The sequence below is a fragment of the Schistocerca serialis genome, chromosome 4 (assembly GCF_023864345.2).
Source record: "Schistocerca serialis cubense isolate TAMUIC-IGC-003099 chromosome 4, iqSchSeri2.2, whole genome shotgun sequence".
Taxonomy (NCBI): Eukaryota; Metazoa; Arthropoda; class Insecta; order Orthoptera; family Acrididae; genus Schistocerca; species Schistocerca serialis.
In genome coordinates this window covers 739,050,323-739,072,389 of record NC_064641.1, presented here as the reverse complement: position 1 = coordinate 739,072,389, position 22,067 = coordinate 739,050,323, and the positions used below count along the sequence as shown (strand labels likewise).

The 22,067-nt window shown below is 42.8% G+C and overlaps 1 protein-coding gene across 4 annotated transcripts in view; it reads left to right on the top strand.

The window, feature by feature from the left end:
* Window positions 1-22,067, top strand: part of LOC126473259 (transmembrane ascorbate-dependent reductase CYB561) — a 302,748-nt gene that overhangs the window by 213,182 nt on the left and 67,499 nt on the right. The window contains exon 1 of one of the 4 annotated variants that reach the window (XM_050100206.1): window positions 17,058-17,126. The exons of the other annotated variants lie outside the window; for them this stretch is intronic. Within the exon in view, the coding sequence (XP_049956163.1) occupies window positions 17,089-17,126 (38 nt within the window). The 5' untranslated portion in view covers window positions 17,058-17,088. Of the gene's footprint in view, window positions 1-17,057; window positions 17,127-22,067 lie in introns of those variants that run through there. 4 annotated transcript variants of the gene reach the window in all.

The window sequence follows — 22,067 nt, the reverse complement described above, 5'->3', positions numbered from 1 at the left end:
AATTTTCGTTGCCCCCGCGGCAACCCGTTAGATACGCAGCCTGCAACTGGAAACGGTTGTATTCAGGCTTTTAGTAACATAGATCAGCAGTCAGTTTGCAGAAATAAAGGTGGAGAGCTTATTCTATTAGAGAAACAATCACGAAAGACCGGCCATGGCATTTTTACTGTTAAGCCTAACCATTGGTTAGAACTCGACATCGCAGTCCAATTTCATGGACCTTCGTGGAAGGTTCTGAAATGCCGAGGAATGGTCCATCGTCTTGTCAGGGCAATCACGTGAATTTCGGCGCTGCGATGAGTGTGCCTTCGCTGTATTGCTGTATTTGTATTATTGTGAGTGATTATGGAAATGAAAGAAAGGATGTAACCTGGTGGCAACATTTAGATTAATTTTCTCGAAATCCATGAAGGAAACCACCAGACTTCCAGTTTTTATCAAACGAACAATGTCTAATGGTTTCAAACATTCAGATACTGTGGACTTGCTCATAATCTCCTCCAAGACACTTGTTTACAAGTGGCGATTATGTACTGTATGTTGTCACTTTAATGACAATGACTAACAAGGTATTCTACATGTTTAAGCACAACTTATTGCGAATCATCACGCCCATTACGAGGGTGAAAGTTCTACCATTGACTTTTATCCGTTTACGACAGTGCAAGAACATTGTCTAAAATCCTGAGATGCCTGCAGCGCTGTACACAGTAGCTTTATAGTTCCCGTCGCCCGTGCCAAATATTTGAGTTGAGACAAGAATGTCTTTATGAGGAACCTGCTATCTAACAAGCTCAACTGCTGACTAACTCTGTGTGGGACGTGTTTGCTAAGCAGTATTATCACTTTTTTACTGCGGAAAGTGTAGTATGTGTCATGGTCCTTTCACAGAGCTGCTGCTCATGTTCCAACATAATTTAACTTTTCCACGTGCAAATACTAAGTTTATAGAGCCACCTATTTTTGCTATCTGCTTCTTAATGTCACAAGAAAACCACAACAGTAGAGGCTAAATCGAAAACGTTTTCGCTGTGACTGCTAACGTCAGCCTCCCGGAAGTGGCCGTAAAGACTTTGACAGACAATTTTCTTTATAAATCGATTGCTCAATAGTCTCTTGTCTGCCAGTTATAATGAAAGTAACGATACGAAACATAAAAAAACTAAGTTTACTGCTGCTTATTCAGTATAATGACTACTGTACACTTTCATATCATTATACTCATAAAATACAAGAGGCGACAGGTTACCAAAAAGATGTACAGAAACCAGACTACAGTCATATAACTTCCATCAGCAGAATTTCTCTAAATTGACAAATCCCATAACCGTAGATTTTCTTTCCGTAATCTGACTCCAAAGATTAGTCGTAAAATGATTGTTGCAGCGGTCGATTCGAAGGTGTTTCCATTCTTCTGCGAATAATTTGTGTTACTATTTCGCAACAATTACTAGACAAGTTTTTAAACACGAAGACGTAGCCATGAGAGCGTTTAACATTTGACTTACACGCTTGATTTAAAGTTACATAACGACACAAAACAATATTTTACAATAGTGTAGAACCCCAAGAATTTTTACACATTTTAAAAATATAGAACGAAAAAGAGGACGATGCAGATTTATGCGTAGACCTATCCTAATTATTCTTAAATTTTACTTGGTTTAGAAACGTATTTGCGTAGTATCTTTCTGTGACGACTTATTATATAGCATCTTTTCTTAATTTTCTTTTCAATAATAGGCATTGAGGCCCCAACCTTACCGATAAAATTTCGGAGGCTGTTCAGGGACGTTATGTGAGTTTTTTTATTTATTTATTTATTTTTATATAAGGGAACCAGGATCCCCTGCGCCTTGTTAGACACTAATAATGTAGCTACGGTTTATTAGATTTGTTACCCGAGTTACCTTGGTTTTTTTGAAAATTCCTTTGATAGGAATGAGAAAGCCTGTGAAAAACGCACAACACACAACACAGAGTAAAGTAACAGCCCTCAGATGGAAAAAAATAAGCGGCATGAACAGCTCTGCATAGCATCGTGTTGCATCATGTCCAGTGAACCCACATATGTGGTGCATATCAGCTACCTCTTCATTAGGAAACATCTCCATGCTGCTGTGTATCTCCGATAAAGTAGAGCTAACACTGCTGGAACAAAAAACCAAAAGACAACCGAGCAGTACTGAATGCAAACTTGAGTGCAAAAAGTAAAGTGGGCACTCCTGTTGCCAAAAGCAAGTGACGTGAGGGAATGGAACGAGGTTATTTCCAAAGAAGACACACGGAGCACACCGTAGAAATTTGCACTGTTGTGCAGGTATTTTCAGTGCAATACAGATACAAAGATAAAAGGACCCAAGGAATCAAAAATAAATACAATTACTCTGTAACGAAGTTCAGGAAACTACGGGTCCCTTCATTCGGAGGTTGTTCAGGGACAGTTTCGTAGCATTTTGATGTATTTTTGGTAAAGTTCGTGTTCATCCAGTCGAAAATGGTATTGAGACAGAAATATTTACACGCGTAATAGTGTTCTCGATGCTGCTCTGTTTAGCGAGGACATAAATACTGACCAAATCAGAGTAGTATTCGCGCACTGTGGGTTCTATACAGAATTTGTTATGTACGCATACAGTTCATCCATTCTGGGAACTGAGAACCTGAACGATTTTTGCCTGTTGTCGATATCGAAACTGGCGAGATATTGTTCCCAGAAATTCCAAGACAGCATCAAAATCTGTTCAGCATTTCCTCATAGGAGAAACTTCACATCGCTCCTCACTCAGATTTAATGGTGAGTTGGCGCAGCGGATAATCCGTCAAAAACTGAACAAAGATCAAGCATAAAAACAGGAAGAAGGTGTACTGAACTGCGAAAAAAGAAACAAAATAGAAACAGTGAACGGTCCAAGTTCAAGATATGTACATCAGGCAAATTGACAGAGCCAAGGCGTCGTGGTTATGTGGTCACGGTGTTGGGCTGCAAAACGGGAGACCATGTTCAAATCTGCGTTTACATCTGTATCCACTGGGCCATTATACAGCCAAATCTGAGGGGGGTGCAACCGGGAGTTTTCCTTGACGGACTAACCCAGTCTTAGAAACGAAGCGAGCAGGGGACCTCAGTTCAAATGTTCAAACGTGTGTGAAATCTTATAGGACTTAACTGCTAAGGTCATCAGTCCCTAAGCTTACACACTACTTAATCTAAATTATCCTAAGGACAAACACACACACACCCATGCCCGAGGGAGGACTCGAACCTCCGCCGGGATCAGCCGCACAGTCCACGACTGCAGCGCCTTAAAGCGCTCGGCTAATCCCGCGCGCCGGGACCTCAGTTTATATTGTGTGCAGAGAGAAGATTTAACAAAGCATTTTTTTATTTACTTGCCAAACATAATTGCTACTCACATTTTATTTTTGCATGCAGTAATCGTCGTCTATTATGCGTTTGACGGATGATGAATGCAATGTATTATCAAATTCCAAATGATACTTCTATGTAATGTAGTTACAGAGTTTTTACTTTACTTGCACTGTGAAACCTTGCTTCTTGCGGAATTTCGTGATTCCAGGTCAACGGGACGTACCCAATAGGTTTTCATGAGTAAATTTGCAAGTAATAAAATAGGTAACATAAATTACCGAATCTTTTGACTACATTGACTTAGAAGCTTTAATTTTGTACACCGCGAAGAGACCATAGACGTTAACATGTGGCACTGATTTGAACTTGATACGCCGATCTGTTCCAGATGAAAAGGGAGCTTAACAGGCAGACGGACAACCAAGTGATACTATAGGGGTTCCGTTTTTACAGATTCGTGCCTTAAAAATAAACATACAGGGTGTATCAGAAAGAATCATACGATTTGGCACGTCTGTATCTCTGGATCTAATAAACATATACAATGAATTTTGTTTTCCAATGAACGGGAAACTCCGTTTTCTTTCGTACCCTTTCATGTGTGTTCATCATGGCCCCCTTCGAGATGCACCGCATATGTCAATGCGGTATTCAAATTATTCCCACACTGCAGCGGGCATGTCTTGAGTTACAGCCTCCACAACTGCTGTTATGCAATGTCTCAGTTCATTCATTGTTGTTGGTAAGGGACCCTCATAAACAGTCTTTCATAAACCCCCATAAGAAATGACATACAGTCATACCGGTGACCTTGGAGGCCAGTAATGTAAGGCTGAATCATTTGGTCTGCTGCGACAGATCCATTGTTCAGTTTGATTTAAAAATTCCCACACTTCCAGATGCCAGAGTGGCAAATGTTGGTAAATGGAGTTGTTCGAATCCGTCTTCAACTGTGTATAAAGAAGGTTCTCAAGCATATTGAGATACGTGCTTTATGTAACAGTGTTCTCGGCAAAGAAATATGGACCATACACCTTTTCCCGTGAAACGGCACAAAACACCTTTAATTTTGGAGGGCTTACCTCGTGTTGTACAACTTCATCTGGTTGTTCCGTACCCTATATTCTCACATCATGACTGTTCACCTTTTCATTTAAATGGAATGTGGCCTCGTCACTAAACATTAAGCGTGGAAGAAAAGTGTCATCCTCCACCGTACCAACAACGAAATTAACAGAACTCCACACGTAGTTGTTTGTCACCTTCACGGACAGCTTGGACGAGCGGAGTTTTGTGTGGTTTCATGTATAAACGTAAACGCAACACACGCCAGACGGACATAGAGGGTATGTTGAGCTGTCGAGCTGCACGGCGAACGGATTTCTGCTGACTCCTTTTGAAACTATTGCGGATGCATTCGACATGGGGACCTGGATTGAGTTAGGGATTTAAGTTCTAGTTTGTTTGTAAGTACAGTTCACGTTTGCAGTCCTGGCCCAAACTGAAATCCCGGCGGCGCAGTGCTGTCTCACAGACAATCGGTAAAGTTGGAAACCTTCCTCATGTCAGCACGTTGTAGGTGTCGCCACCGGCGCCAACCTTGCGTGAATGCTCTGAAAAGCTAATCATTTGCATATCACAGCATCTTTTTCCCGTCGGTTAAATTTCGCGCCTGTAGCACGTGATCTTCGTGGTGTAGCAATTTTAATGGCCAGTAGTGTAGATATAATTCCTCAGTGCGCGATAGCCAGGTCAGATTTTTTTCTGTCAGCCTGTCACTTCATCGTCACAACCACTACACGCAGCAGCAGAACTGAGTAAGGAACTGCGGGCAAAACTAAATGTCGCCTGCACGTCTTCAGTTGAGATAACTGCGTAGGTATAGAATTTGCCGGATAACAGCACAGTTAGGCTGAAGGTGCGTGGGTGCATTTCTAGAGACCACACTACCTGTGCGTGGTCATTGTTCCGATATGCGTGCTGCACAGCCCGTGACGTCAGCTGCGATCGCGCCCCCCACTGTTCCCGCCGTCCCACGCCGCCACAGCAAATGCTCCGGAGACGATGGCCTGCAGCAGCCTGCTCTGAATATCAATAGTCCCTATTAGCAGGCAGGCCGTGGACAGCCGAGCCGGCGCGGCTAGCCAGCCATCCAGCGCTATCCGGTAACACTGGACCCCAGCGGGCTCACTTTTCACATTTCCTGCTCAGCTGAACCGAGTTACAACAAAGTACGCCCATCTGCAGTTATGGTTGAAATGGCTCTGAGCACTATGGGACTTAACTTCTGATGTCATCAGTCCCCTAGAACTTACAAGGGAACCTCCCCATCACACCCCCCTCAGATATAGTTATAAGTTGGCACAGTGGATAGACCTTGAAAAACTGAACACACATCAATCGAGCAAACAGGAAGAAGTTGTGTGGAACTATGAAAAAATAAGCAAAATATACAAACTAAGTAGTCTATGCGCAAGATAGGCAACATGAAGAATGATGTGAGCACAGGAGCGCTGTGGTCCCGTGGTTAGTGTGAGGAACTGTGGAACGAGAGGACCTTGGTTCAAGTCTTCCCTCGAATGAAAATTTTAATTTTTTATTTTCATTTTATGTGACAAACTCTTATGTTTCCATTAGTTTTTTGGGAGTGATTATCACATCCACAAGAAAACCTAAATCGGGCAAGGTGGAAGAATCTTTTTACCCATTCGCCAAGTGTACAAGTTAGGTGGGTCGACAACATATTCCTGTCATGTGACGCACATGCCGTCACCAGTATCGTATAGAATATATCAGACGTGTTTTCCTGTGGAGGAATCGGTTGACCTATGACCTAGCGATCAACTGTTTTCGGTCCCCATTGGAGAGGCACGTCCTTTCGTCTACTAATCGTACGGTTTTGCGGTGCGGTCGCAAAACACAGACACTAAACTTATTACAGTGAACAGAGACGTCAATGAACGAACGACAGATCATAACTTTGCGAAAATAAAGAAAGTAAAATTTTCTCTCGAGGGAAGACTTGAACTAATGACCTCTCGTTCCCCAGCTGCTCACGCTAACCACGGGACCACGGCGCTCATGAGCTTACAGAAGCATTGATATTGCCTATCTTGCACATAGACTACTCAGTTTGTATATTTTGCTTATTTTTTTCATAGTTCCACACAACTTCTTCCTGTTTTCTCGATTGATGTGTGTTCAGTTTTTCAAGGCCTATCCACTGTGCCAACTTATAACTAAATCTGAGGGGGGTGCGGTGGAGAGGTTCCCTTGTTAGAACTACTTAAACCTAACTAACCTAAGGACGTCACACACACATCCATGCCCGAGGCAGGATTCGAACCTGCGACCGTAGCAGCAGCGCAGTTCCCGACTGAATCGCCTAGAACCGCTCGGTCACAGCGGCCGGCTTTTGTCACTTCAGTGTAAGGTACACCTAAAAGTATAGGACACCAACAATTTTTCATTCGTATCTGCTGAAGAGCTGCTTAATTTCAAAGAATCTGTACATTATTTTGAGGCATCCTGGATTGAGTTAGGGATTTAAGTTCTAGTTTGTTTGTTAGTACAGTTCACGTCTGCAGTCCTGGCACATACTGGAATCCCGGCGGCGCAGTGCTGTCTCACAGACAATCGGTAAAGTGTAGATGGCGTGCACCCTTTTGTTCTGGCTTCACTAACAGCGCGCTACAGTACTGAGGCCTCGGCATTTCAGAGTGCGCCAGAACTGCTGACGTTAACTGTACCTGCAAACTAACAAATTAGTTACATAGCTTTTTCTTGAGGTAGTAATTAAAACTTTATTATCATCCTTTGTATGTAGGTGTAGGCCTTTCCCGCAACCATTTCTTCCTACACCTGCTCTAGACTGCACCATCCTTGCCGGCCGAGGTGGCCGAGCGGTTCTAGGCGCTACAGTCTGGAACCGCGCGACCGCTACGGTCGCAGCTTCGAATCCTGCCTCGGGAATGGATGTGTGTGATGTCCTTAGGTTAGTTAGGTTTAAATAGTTCCAAGTTCTAGGGGACTGATGACCTCAGAAGTTAAGTCCCATAGTGCTCAGAGCCATTTTTTTTACACCATCCTTGTACAGACAAGCGGAAAAGAGCGCGGCTGGTTTTAATGTGCCGCTTGTGTGGAGCGCGGCGGCGTGAGCGAGCTTCACATGCGTGCTGCTAAAGGCGGGCTCTCGTCTGTTGCTCAGAACAAAGCCACTGACACGCGGCAGCGCCCGCGGCGATGGATCTGCACCTCGTCTGCTAATATAAAGGCGGATTCGCACTTGCCGGAACGTCACCGTAACGTAACCGTCACGTTTTTGAACGCCGACAGTCAAAGGAATTTCTGAGCAGTCATATTACACGGTACGTAAACGTCGAAAGAACGCCGTGACGTTACAGCTGGTTCATAAAATACCCACTAGAGGCGCTATTTCGTAGTTCGCGGTAGACAGTCATAAAAAGCCGAAATTCAGTTTAAAGCAGTTTGCGCTGATTGCTGTTGCACTTGATGATGAGGAACAGAGAGCAAAAAGAGTCTGGCGTAGGTAAATGTAAAAAAAAAAAAAATCTAGACTGTGAAAGTGAGCTCCACACTCTTTACAAGGTTCTGGAAGAGGAGGAGTCATCGTTCTGTAAATATTTCAGAGTTTCTAAACAACAGTTTTTTACCTGTTAAGCAAGATACAAATAAAAATACGAAGTGAAACTAAAGATTTAGGTGACCTACATCACTTCGACAGAAGCTGTTGGTTTGCCTACAGTATATCAAGATGCATACTGAGCTGCTGTTCGTAGGTAATTTCTTACGAATCTGATTTTAAACTCCTGCATGCCACATCAGCTTTACCCGCGGCTGTTCTTCTCGCTATTCCACTGAAAAAATCTTGAGTATAACACATTGAACAAGAAATGTATAGTTTATTTTGCAATGTACTCTTTCAGTATGTAAAATATGTAGTACTTTAACGTAGTATTGTCTCCCAGCACATATTAAGACCTTCTCGCGATAGCAGTCAGTGGGGAATACTTTCGTATTAGTCCACACTGTGTACTTAATGTGACAGTTGTCCGTCAAGTACGCTACACTGTGGCCCATCGAAACATTCTTCCCGAGAAACCTTTGGTAACGCTGACGTCACGTGTCGATGTCCTTCCTTTGACGGCGTGTATGAGTGCCACAGAGAGCTACAGAGGAGAATCTACGGCGTAATGGTGACGTAACGTAAAGTGTGAACCCACCTTAACACTAAAAAATGGCTCTGAGCACTATGGGACTCAACTGCTGAGGTCATTAGTCCCCTAGAACTTAGAACTAGTTAAACCTATCTAACCTAAGGACATCACAAACATCCATGCCCGAGGCAGGATTCGAACCTGCGACCGTAGCGGTCTTGCGGTTCCAGACTGCAGCGCCTCCGCACGGCCACTTCGGCCGGCCCACACCACCGTAACACTGCCGTCCGCTGCGGGCTGGTCTATTCTCGATTGCGGCGCCCTCACTCTTCCACTCTGTTCTTACGTCCTGCAAGTTTTCTCCAACTTCTGTCTCGTAATATGCGTTCCAGGTTAACTCACTTCCTTCGCTATTTGTGATTCGGGAATTTTCGGTTCTAAACAAGCGGCACCTTTGTAGGACTGAATTTTTGAAAAAGTCTCTTTCATCGTGTCTTAGTCTCCTCTTTAAAATTCACATTGCCTTTCAGGATGACGTCGGTAGAATTCCTATCTTGTGCAGTGAATGGCAGATTGCGTTAACCTCTTCACTTCTCAGATAAAAATTAGCAGTTAATTTTTCTTTTCATATTTTCAAGCGAACTGATGAACGAGCATGACGCAAATGAAATAATTTTGATGATTCACTAAGGCATAAACGTAAGCCCACATATGTGGACCCGAGTTACCATGAAAACGTACTAGTCAGACAGGTAACAATTTGCTGCTGGCTGTAAATAGATCTTTTCGGTGCGTTTTATGATAAGCTTCAAAACAATTACCTTTCAAAATACATGAATACATACCACATTTGATATGCGTCTCTTATGTAGGAATTGCAGCCGGGTTTGGCTCTGAGCACTATGGGACTTAACATCTGAGGTCATCAGTCCCCTAGAACTTACAACTACTTAAACCTAACTAACCTAAGAACATCACACACATCCATGCCCGAGGCAGGATTCGAACCTGCGGCCGTAGCGATCGCGCGGTTCCAGACTGAAGCACCTAGAACAAACCGCTCGGCCACACTGGCTACATTTTGAGGCACTTCTTGCCTTAACAAATTTTTGACAGTTGGTCAACAATGTAAGACCTAATTTCTGAAACTCGTTGCAGCACAGTTCTTCGTGGCTTTTTATTCACATTTTCTACGTCGTCTACATCTTCACTGTCAGAGGAATTCACTGTACAAGGACGTCCTCTGCCCCTGGCCACTGTCACGGCAACTTAATGTGCTTATTGTTTACTAGTCAGTTTCATTAAGTTAAGCAGAACAATAATCATTGAAAAACGAGAATTCTTCGCCTTTCAATGAGATAATTACGTATTGCTGTCATTAAGAGGTGCTTCTAATTTCTCATCAGTTACTACTTTATACATTTCTGTAGAGTTAAGTAAGGTGTGTTTTAGATTCGATTTTCTACCTGTCAGACATTTTGCGTTATGTGGCAGTTGCTGAATAATTCTTCTGACTCCTAGCGAACAACTTTGTGAACCGCGGAGAGCGGCAGCTGCTGGCCCGTATCTGCCCGCGCCTCCCGCACTTGAGGCACACGCGAATTCGCCGGTTAAGGTGCGGGCGATTACGGCGGGGCTGCGCTGCGCTGATTGGAGCACCGACCGCACCGGGCGTCCCCGGCTTAACTCGCGCCGCTAAACCCCAAACTGCGCGACGCTCCAACTCCAAGGCAGGGTCCCTCTCTCCGTCTGCTGATCCAGCCAGTAGCCCTAGTCTGCAGCGGTACTGCCGATCTAAATGAGCTGGTCTTAAATGCTATCCTGGAAAACATCAAAACGTGCGTGAGCGGCGCATCTGAAAAGTTTTAAGCGGGGCGGACGAGGTGGTAGTGTCGGCGCCAACATTCCTCTGTAACAGTAAGCTCGTAACATTTACCTAGGTAAATGTACAGAGTGAAGAAGAGGGGAGGTAATTGCTGTAATAGAGACACGAAAATTTGTTCAGACGGTGAGATCTACGCTACCTTTCCCACTGGATATTAGTTGTTTTGTATTACACAATTGCGGTTTCTCGTTTGGGTAGTCGTCACTTGATCAGTGTGCCTGATAACCCTAACAAGAACTTTCGTCATCAGTCTTTGGACTGAACTGATGCGGCCCGCCACTGTTCTCTCTCCTGTGCCAACCTCTTCACCACAATGTAGGAATCAACATGGATTCCGGAAACAGCCATCGTGTGAGACCCAACTCGCCTTATTTGTTCATGAGACCCAGAAAATATTAGATACAGGCTCCCAGGTATATGCTATTTTCTTGACTTCCGGAAGGCGTTCGATACAGTTCCGCACTGTCGCCTTATAAACAAAGTAAGAGCCTACGGAATATCGGACCAGCTGTGTGGCTGGATTGAAGAGTTTTTAACAAACAGAACACAGCATGTTGTTATCAATGGAGAGACGTCTACAGACGTTAAAGTAACCTCTGGCGTGCCACAGGGGAGTGTTATGGGACCATTGCTTTTCGCAATATATATATAAATGACCTAGTAGATAGTGTCGGAAGTTCCATGCGGCTTTTCGCGGATGATGCTGTAGTATACAGAGAAGTTGCAGCATTAGAAAATTGCAGCGGATAGGCACTTGGTGCAGCGAGTGGCAACTGACCCTTAATGTAGACAAATCTAATGTATTGCGAATACATAGAAAGAAGGATCCTTTATTGTATGATTATATGATAGCGGAACTAACACTGGTAGCAATTACTTCTGTAAAATATCTGTGACTATGCGTACGGAACGATTTGAAGTGGAATGATCATATAAAATTAATTGTTGGTAAGACGAGTGCCAGGTTGAGATTCATTGGGAGAGTCCTTAGAAAATGAAATCCATCAACAAAGGAGGTGGCTTACAAAACACTCGTTCGACCTATACTTGAGTATTGCTCATCAGTGTGGGATCCGTACCAGGTCGGATTGACAGAGGAGATAGAGAAGATCCAAAGAAGAGTGGCGCGTTTCGTCACAGGGTTATTTGGTAAGCGTGATAGCGTTACGGAGATGTTTAGCAAATTCAAGTGGCAGACTCTCTTCAAGAGGGGCGCTCTGCATCGCGGTGTAGCGTGCTGTCCAGTTTTCGAGAGGGTGCGTTTCTGGATGAGGTATCGAATATATTGCTTCCCCCTACTTATACCTCCCGAGAAGATCACGAATGTAAAATTAGAGAGATTCTAGCACTCACGGAGGCTTTCCGGCAGTCGTTCTTCCCGCGAATCATACGCGACTGGAACAGGAAAGGGAGGTAATGACAGTGGCACGTAAAGCCCTTCGCCACACACCATTGGGTGGCTTGCGGAGTATAAATGTAGATGTAGATGTAGCACCTCAGCTCAACGTCTTCGACTATGCATGGTATGCAGAGTGTTTCACGAGCCCTATTACAGGCTTCTGGGGGTTGTAGTAAATAAAGTGTTTATAAGAAACACGTTTCTAGAAATGTACCATTTGGATGTAAAATAAGTTTGAAGTTTGGATCACTTTCAGATCTCGCGGGCAATGGAGACAACATGCTCAACAGGGGCCCGACGTACGGGCAATGTTTAAGAGTGCTCGCTGTTGGGTTCTATTCTACGTGACGAAGTCGAGAGTGCAGTATGTACGTTAAGCACCTCACTCAACACCCCTAGCTGCGAACGTACCAGTTTCTCACAGCCGTTCTTGTAGTAGGATGGAAATGCTGTACGACGAAAATATAATTACAACACGGGCTGATGACGGCACTCTCCCCCAGCTTGTGCGCTCAGCGTGGAGTTGGAGGTCTGGAAGTGATTCGATCTTAAAATTTTATATGCAAACGGTTCATTTCTGCACATGGGCCACACGTCGAAACTTTACCAACAGATGGCCTTCGGCAACCCTTAGAAGCCTGTAAGAGACCTTGTGAAACACCTTGTGTATTATGAACTCTACCTTTCCTTTCTACATTTGCTCCTACGGCTTTCTAGTACCATAGAATTTATTCCGTGAAGTTTTAAATGCCATTTTGGCCCTTCTTCCAGTTAGTGTCTGCCACATTTTACTTCCCGCGCCGATTCTACGAACAACGTCCTCGTTTCTTACCAGATTAGTTCAATTAACTTTGAGCATCGTTCCGTAATGCCATATCTCTTCCAAGACGCTCTCCACCTAATGGCCCGTTCATACCAAGTGAGGCAGCGCATTGCTCAGCAATTGGCTCTAAGCACTATGGGACTTAACATCTATGGTCATCAGTCCCCTAGAACTTAGAACTACTTAAACCTAACTAACCTAAGGACATCACACAACACCCAGTCATCACGAGGCAGAGAAAATCCCTGACCCCGCCGGGAATCGAACCCGGGAACCCGGGCGTGGGAAGCGAGAACGCTACCGCACGACCACGAGCTGCGGACGCTCAGCAATTGTTAGCCGGGAAGACGGTAGTTCAGATTCCCGTCCGACCATCCAGATTCATGTTTCCCGTGATTTCCCCTAAATCACTTAAGGCAAATGCCGAAACCGTTCCAATGAAAACGCCACGGTTGGTTTCCTTCACTAATTCGATGTTGCGCTCCTTCTCTAGTAACCTTGTCGGCGACGAGAGGTGTAAAACAATGTTCCTTTTTTTTAGGGCAGTTTATGCGCAAGGTTCACTACGCCAATGTGATGTAGACGTTCGATCTGTCGTCCGTTCAAAATGTAATAGACGATTCACTCTTCTATCTTTGGAGGAAACCGATAAATTTAATATTTAAAGACAACTTGGAACTCTGGATTAGATTATCGAGATTGCTGACCTGCCTTTTTACAGGACTAAAAGCGAAATCGTGCAATACACCTTCGATTCCACTAGCCCCATACCCTGTCACATAAAACGGTGGCTGAACCAACCTTTTATTCATCGACGGAGATTCTTCCGTGGCTTATGAGGTTTTGTAGTTTTCAAAATTCACTTATTATGTAGACAGCCGGCCGGCGTGGCCCAGCGGTTCTAGGCGCTACAGTCTGGAACCACGCGACAGCTACGGTCGCTGGTTCGAATCCTGCCTCGGGCATGGATGTGTGTGATGTCCTTAGGTTAGTTAGGTTTAGGTAGTTCTAAGTTCTAGGGGACTGATGACCTCAGCAGTTGAGTCCCATAGTGCTCAGAGCCATTTGAACCATTATGTAGACACAAATTTTCTACTATTCTTGAGGAATTTGCGCTGTGTTGGTTCTGTGTGACGATCTCATTAACAACGTAAAGGCTTCGAAGAAGTTAAATTTCCCACTATATCTGCTCCGCTGGAGGTGTTCCTCCCGTACCATGAGAGACGCTCTGTGGAGTCTACTAATAGTAGTGAGAAGTTCAAGATTTGAATCTGTCCAAGAAGCGTGTTTGCGTAGTGCTCTACTCCCATGTGCAAGTTTATGGTTTTAACTTGCCCTACGTAGAATCTTCTTTTACCACTCTAGACTTGACTTTCTTTTCTGACACGATATTCTGCTGCTGCAATGCCGTAAATAATTCACGTTGGAGCACAGGGATGAGATTTATCTTTCTTTAAGCTGCATTCTATATGTGAGAAATCAATCCAATCTTTTATCACTGAGACATAAAACAGCACTGAAAAACCACTAAGTTTGACCGGTAAACCAGATGATCGGTGTCTGAGGCACCGAAAGCCTTGTGTCTAGTGCACCATAGGCCTAGTGCTGTTAAAAGCGCTAGGGAATGCTAAATGCTGTGCATTGCACAATAACATTTTTGGAAAAAAAAAGCTATAAGAATGGCGGCTATGTTTTGCGGTCAGCAGTGTTTCTTCCCGCACATTTATCGTATACAGAGTGTGTATTACATTCGCTAGCGTTTCAACATCGACGACCACACTGCATTCTTGCGGTAAGATAGGAACGGTGCCAAGGTAGCTTCTTCGCCGCTCAGTAAACAGTGAATGCGAAATGACAGTGGAGGTACAGAAGGTCAGAGCTGCTGCGTATTAGCTATCTTGTCGAAAATAGACATTATGAGAGACGTGGCTGTAGCAGAAGTATAAGAATTGTAACCTAAATATAGCAACCAGCCGTTATTATGGTATAAAAGTTATTTACAATTAACCGTCACTGGTTTCGGATTTTAAAAAAATCCATCGTCCGATTGCTCTTCCAAACTTTAATGTTGGGGACTCGCTTTGTGGTCGTTAATTGTTTAATTCTGCGGTGCATGTTGATGAACGATGCGTTCGCCGAATATTTCTTTTGTACTTTTTAAAAAAAATCGCTGTGTTACGCGTGCCCTATGTATGCGCTGTATAATTCAAAAATACGTAAGTGTTCATTCTGAAAGGGTACTACACACTGTGTACAACCCTCACAAAACGTGGCTCCGTTTCACGTGGGTAAAATAAGTGTTATCAAAATTGGATGCGCTGTGGATTTCCTTGGAGAAATAAATAAAAGAAATATGATTAATGTTTTAACAGAACAAGAGGTTACTAGTTTTTTCGCATATTGGAGCTTTTTCAGTCTAAGGTTGAAATTACGGACGTGTCAATGTTTCTAGAACTGACAGAGATGATGGATGTAAGTGCTCATTCAGATATGAAATAAGTTAATGTGTGTCGTGAAAATAATTTCTGTTATCTAATATCTTTCCGATTTGAAAAGCCGAGAAATAATTTCTTCGGTTCTAACACCGTTTTCAGTGAATGGTGGAATGTTTCGTTAATGAGATTCGAGCCAGAGAAAAATTTCTTGGAAACTGTGAAGACAATACACAAAAAAATAGGTTTCGATGAAACAGAACTGGCAACATTTTGGTGAAACGTTGGTGGCGAGTACACATTACTGTCGGAAATACGTAATAATTCTGACTCCATTCGTCACAACTTAATATGTGAGTGGATTTTCATCTACGAGTATGATAGACCTAACAATGAGAGCAAAAGTGAGGAACTGAATAAACTTGCTGCATGACTTACGATTTCCACTAGCCGAGACCAAACCGAACATAGAAAATAGTGTTTGGAATGTGTTTTTAGAAACTGACAGATGAACATTACGTGAACAAGAACGACAGATCTATGGCGTGCAGAGATATAGTAGAAACATTTACAGATGGTATCCCAACTGTGCATCAAAGTGCTACAAATCTAGGTTCCAGAATTTGAAACAAAGCTTTAGAATATAAATTCTTAATTTGTAGTTGCTTTATAATTACTGAAAGCATTTTAAATCCATCTTTGAAACTACAAGAAATGATATTTTTTCATCAAACCAATTTCGTTTTATTGAAATAAAACACCATTGGTCTGGCTTGAAGAATGCACTGTCCAGTCACGTTGTCACCACTTGTCAAAAGCCTGAATAACCACCTTTGGCAGTACGGACCGTTGCTATACGCGAAGGAAGGGAGTTAGTGAGGCTCTGAAAAGGTACAGACAGGGATGTGGGGCCGAGCCGACTCCACTGCCACGGCTAACAGTACTACGTTCCTCGGTTGAGGAGCCATGGTGGGAACATCTCGATCGAGGTAGTCCCACAGATTCTCGACTGGGTTTAAGTGCGGGGAGTCTGGTGGCCAGGGAAGTACAGTAAACTCGTCATGATGCTCTTCGAACCATCCACGTACGCTCAGAGCTGTGTGACACACAGCATGATCCTGCTTTAGGTGCCGTCGAAAAATAACTGCAAGTAGGGGTGGACAAAGTCCGGAGGATAGATGACTACTTGTGCTTTCCTGAGTGACGAGGTCACCCAGGGAATGCCCTTCGACCTGGACCATTCCGACGATTGTCATAGCGTGTTTGCTGTCAGGCGTTTCACATCTTTCATGCAAACGGCCATCTGTCCGATGGAGGATAAAATGTGATTCGTCTGAAAAGGCTATCTGCATGTCGTGTTGAACATTGTATGGCAAGAAAACTGCTTGTTAATTAATGCACCAAGTGATGCTTTACTAGTCAATGACAGTTGTAAATTAACAAGTACTCCTGGGCAAAGAGGAGTGTTTTGAAGTTGAGTAAATCTTTTATACGTTTATGTAATAAGGTGAACGAATATTTCACGCGTTCTAATTTGATGAGTTTTCTTCCATAGAAATCAAAGAACACACTGTTGTGGCCGGACGAAACTAGTTTCGCCTAGTCAGAACAGCTTCAAAATCCAAAAATGCACTACAAAAAAAGCCTTAAAATAATACTGAGTCGCCCTGGGTGCGCGGATAAATGGCGAAACTCTGCTGATTTTCGCCACGTAGGAAGGGACCCGGCGTCTGGGCAGATCTATGATAAGAGACCACACCGGTGGGGCTTGCACGTTAGTGGAAAACGACAGGCCTGAATCGCCAGGCCGGATCTGTCAGAAATATCCGCAGAACTGACCTACAGTTCTGGGCCGTCGCAGGAATCCGGTCGCGTGTGGCCAAGCTATTAGACTACACTGGTGACGCAGAGGTACTGATTTGCCGCCTGTCGGCGTTATCGGCCGATAACAGCGCCGCTTGGCCTTAGGCAGTGCGTTCGGAACTAGCGGCGTTGCAACATGCCTACGCAGATGCACTACACGTCTGTCCGAGAGTCGTAAGTCATTTCCTGTTCTACACCCAGGGACTGCTGTCCGCTGCATTTTACATAGCTGTTCTTAAATTTCGTTGACGGTCGGTCGGTTGCTACCCAAAGGGCCTCATCAGACGCAGTGCCAACTTATTCCGGCTGTAACTGTATTCACTACGTTCGACGTCGAAGATACAAAAGGTCGGGATGATGCTTCCACCAGCCTGTCTGCAGATTTAGAGCGACCTGACTGCCAAACGTTGCTAAACTACGTAGCCACGTGCGTCATGATAGAGAAAATCTCTCTAAACGTAGGCGATAAAAGTAAGATTTGCTTATACAGTTTCTTGTCGTGGAGTTAATAATTGAATACTTGTGCTTCAAAATGAATGACAGAACACGTGATGGAAGACCTACTTTCTCAGTGTATGTGCACGCACTGTGAATCTCTAAACGTCGTAGTAATGTAGCAGGTGCAGCAGATAAATATTTTAGACACCTTGTACTTTCATTCGTCTTATTCTCCGTTTCCGTGTGAAATATTTCACGTGTATCAAATGCGAACTTCATCGATCGCAATAACATTTCCGTTATTTTTGTTGTTGTTCGATCTTCCTATAACTGCATGTGTTCCTTACAATTAATATTAAACACATGTTTACGAATATTTACTTCGCCCGGTCGCCTAGAGACACGGGTTGTACAGAATGAATAAAGACTAAGAAAACAGTGTTTATCCTCGATCCTAAACAGTTTTTTTCTGAAATATTTTTGAAAACTGTAACTAGTTATCCACAATACTTAAAGCACTAGCTTGGAAAATTTTGCATAATGAGAGAATATTTAAAGATTGGCCTTGCCAAAGGCTTTTGATTTTTTAAATTAAACAGTATAAAGTTCTGCCTAATTTGTCATATACTTCTATTGTGGTTTACAAAAAAAATAAAATACATGTAAGTTTCTTCCTCAAAACTGGGAGCGCTGTAGTAGATTCCGTAACTGTTAATTAAGCTCATTTTTACACAGCTACCAAGCAGTCCTAAACTTCAAGTATGACACATACTGAATGAGCAAAATATAACTTACTTCGCGGTGCGCCTCTAAAACTTTTTTTTTATTGCACGTAACTTTTAGAAACTCGTACTAGGCCTATATACGCTAACCAAGCGTTCTTATGTCTTCTACGGCATAATAGACCCGTCTAGAAGGTCTGTTTCCTCAGCTAAACTTTTGTCACTGACAAGAGTGCTGGAAAGACGAACAGGAAACCGAATAATCGGATACATCAGCTACGGTTATCTGCAGTTTGTCATGTGCTTATGATAAGAGCTTCCTTGTATACATTGTTATCTCCCATCACATAGTCTGCAGACGAGAACGGAAGAAACTCTTCTCAGAGCTTATCCTGAAACAAAACAGAGCAAAATAAAATGCGGACTTCAAAGGAAGTATAGGTAAAATGGTTTCGCTGCCCCATTTCGGAGGGTGGGTCATTTACTTATTGAAAAGCGTGGAAGTTATTTTTTCATTAGCATGGTGCTGAAACATCATTCCATCTTTTCGACTAAAAAAGTGAAATGCTCCCACAACGAATCTATAGTCGCCTTTTCAACGGGCTGCGGTTGAAGGAAATAATGATTATGTCAACTGGAATTAACATAAAACGTTTGTGTCCTATTGCAGTGTGGTTTTGTAAGCAATTCAGGTTAAACATTGAATAACTTAATTGATATCCTGAGTAAACGAATGTTGTTTATAAAAGATATAAACATGAAATCTAGGTGCGTATAGTTTAATCCCTCTATTGTCAGTACTCGGGGATGTCACAGGGACGAGCATTCGAAGCACAAAAGTCTAGTAAACGTGGATTCTAAAATGCATACCTAAAGAGCTATGGGCACTTGTTCATCTTCGCTGCTGTGAAACATGTCTTGTACTGAACAACTACTCATACCAGTTAAGGTACGAATTTGAGAGCCCATATTTACTAGACTTTTGTGCTTCGAATGCTATTCCCTGTAATATCCCTCAATATTGGCAATTCATTCTCGGTCACCCTTTATGTACATGCGGCTCTCTATTAGTCAGGTTAACGCGGAGTCGAGGCTCCACGGCTAACAGTAAAACACTGGTAACTGGGCATTTATACGGAAACTGCTATTTATTAAAAAACACACGCACACGCACACGTGCTACATTTGAAACCCCACTGAATCACTGACGCGTTACTGTTAGCAACTGACAACTTATTTACAAAATTACACTTAAAACACAGTATTTCGTATCGTTTTCCTAAAATAATCGTACAGTTTTTATGTTTGTTTTCATTCACTTTTACTGACGACGGTTCTCGTTTTCCGGAGAGTCAAAACATCGATATATTCGCACGAATTTTATCTCGAATACTCTAATAACAAGTAAATACATTACCGCATCTCATGGTGCGTGACAATGTGTTCTTTGATCGGTTCGTTGAGTTGGGGTTGATTTGGGGGCAGAGACCAAACTGTGAGGTGACCGGTCTCGTCGGATTGTGGAAGTAAGTCGTCCTCCCGAATGCGAGTCCAGTGTGCTAACGACTGCGCCACCTCGCTCGGTTTCGATCGCCTCGTCTTCGTTGTCTTCCTCCACCGATCACACGCTGTTTAGTACATCCGCGTCATTCAGACTCTCCAATCCCGGTTAGTAGCCATCGCTGTTTAATCACTGGGGGATATTTTCTTCATCTAAGTCTTCATAACCAGAAATTTCGTTTGGAAACTACAAATTAGAACAGAATACTCGAGGCTCCATTAGTTTTTTTTTCTTTTTTTCTTTCAGAAACACCGAACAATGGACGGATAATTATAGTTAAAAAATTAAAATATGTTTAAAATACAATCATAATTTCGTTTGATTATTTATTGCAAAAACACAGGCGACGACGGTGTGGTTGGTGTTACAAAGAGCTGGGCAGTATAATGTACCACACCCCGTCAAGAACAGTGACACAACTCAAAAATATAATACTTGAGATAAATCGACTTGAAGAATTCTATGAAACTTGTGTTGAAAGAGCCTAAATGTCAATTAAACTTAAGTAATTTTTCCAGTAAATTTCTTCATAGTCGATACAGTAGTAATACGGACATGTAATTCTGTTCTCGTCGAATGTGAAGTGTAATCAGGTAATTATTAATTAATTCTTAGAGTTGTGCCACTTTTCTTGACTTTCAAAAAATTTATGAATTTGCTATGACACCTCAGGTAATATTTTTGCCACTTTTCCACCCATATATATATATATATATATATATATATATATATATATATATATATATATATATATATATATATATATATATCGGGTGATCAAAAAGTCAGTATAAGTTTGAAAACTTAATAAACGACGGAATAATGTAGATAGACAGGTAAAAATTGCCACACATTCTTGGAATGACATGGGGTTTTATTAGAAGCACCCCATATTGCTAGACGCGTGAAAGATCTCTTGCGCGCGTCGATTGGTGATGATCGTGTGCTCAGCCGCCACTTTCGTCATGCTTGGCCTCCCAGGTCCCCAGACCTCAGTCCGTGCGATTAATGGCTCTGGGGTTACCTGAAGTCGCAAGTGTATCGTGATCGACCGATCGACCTACGCCAATGCCTCACCATAGCTCCGGACATGCTTTACAGTGCTGTTCACAACATTATTCCTCGACTACAGCTATTGTTGAGGAATGATGGTGGACGTATTGAGCATCTCCTGTTTAAAGAACATCATCTTTGCTTTGTCTTCCTTTGCTATGCTAATTATTGCTATTCTGATCAGATGAAGCGCCATCTGTCGGACATTTGTATTTTTTTTTTATTTTAATTTTTTATAAAACCCCATGTCATTCCAAGCATGTGTATCAATTTGTACCTCTCTATCTACATTATTCCGTGATTTATTCAGTTTTCAAATTTATACTGACTTTTTGATCACCCAGTATATATAAGGCATTCGAACATCTATCAGAGAAAGTTACTGAAAAATAAAAAATGATAAATTGTAATTTTTGATAATTAATACAATTTAGTAAGAAATATTAGTTACAACTTAAGAAATATTCACGAAAATATAGAATCATAAACAGGCTAATGTAATGTAGGCGTACGGCGTACTTTTCGCCGAGAGAAGGGATTCAATATGGAATTCCTTTGGAGCAGAACTTCCCATTTTTTTCTTGTACGCTGCTACTTACGAAATCTCATATTATTTACAACTACTGTAATTGTCAAAATAATGTCTGTGCGTCGAGATAGTTTCCCGACACGGCTATGGGTCTGTTGCATCCCATAGATGCATGTCAGAAGGACTATGTTATGTTAAGATACAGACACTGTGTAAACACAGACGTTTAATTAATCAATTATATTAACGATTACATTCAACTTAACATATACATGAAGTGTGTCACAACTCAGAATTCGCCGCTCTTGTTGAATGACCCATGCACACCTGCTTTATAAACGCTAAAGCGACAATGTTCTTGCCGTGGCGGAACACGACAGCATACAACAAAACTGACACAACTGTCCTGAAGTGGACAAATTGCGGAGTAGAGATGCGACGTTTTTCGTGCACGCTGGAGGAATTCACACGTATTTTTCAGTAACAAGAGAAAAAAAATTGCCGTTTTTTGATTTGTCATTTTCCTTGCCGGAGTGTCTAGAGCCTGAAACACGAAGGAGTGGGATTGGGCCAGGATGCTAGAAACGGTGGCAGGGCCTTGATGTACGGAAATGATGTGGAGACGGCATTTTTTTTTTTCCTAAGCGTTAGTTTACGTGCGGGGTGTGGTGGGGTTGGATTTATCACTGACGGCGCGCAGACAGCGGTGTTTTGCTAGTGCGCCGGGTCTCCTGGGAGAGGCTCCGTCAGCAACGCTAGTGGCCCGTCACTTCTTGTGGGCTGCCGCTGATGCTCCTTCGTGGGAAAGGAGT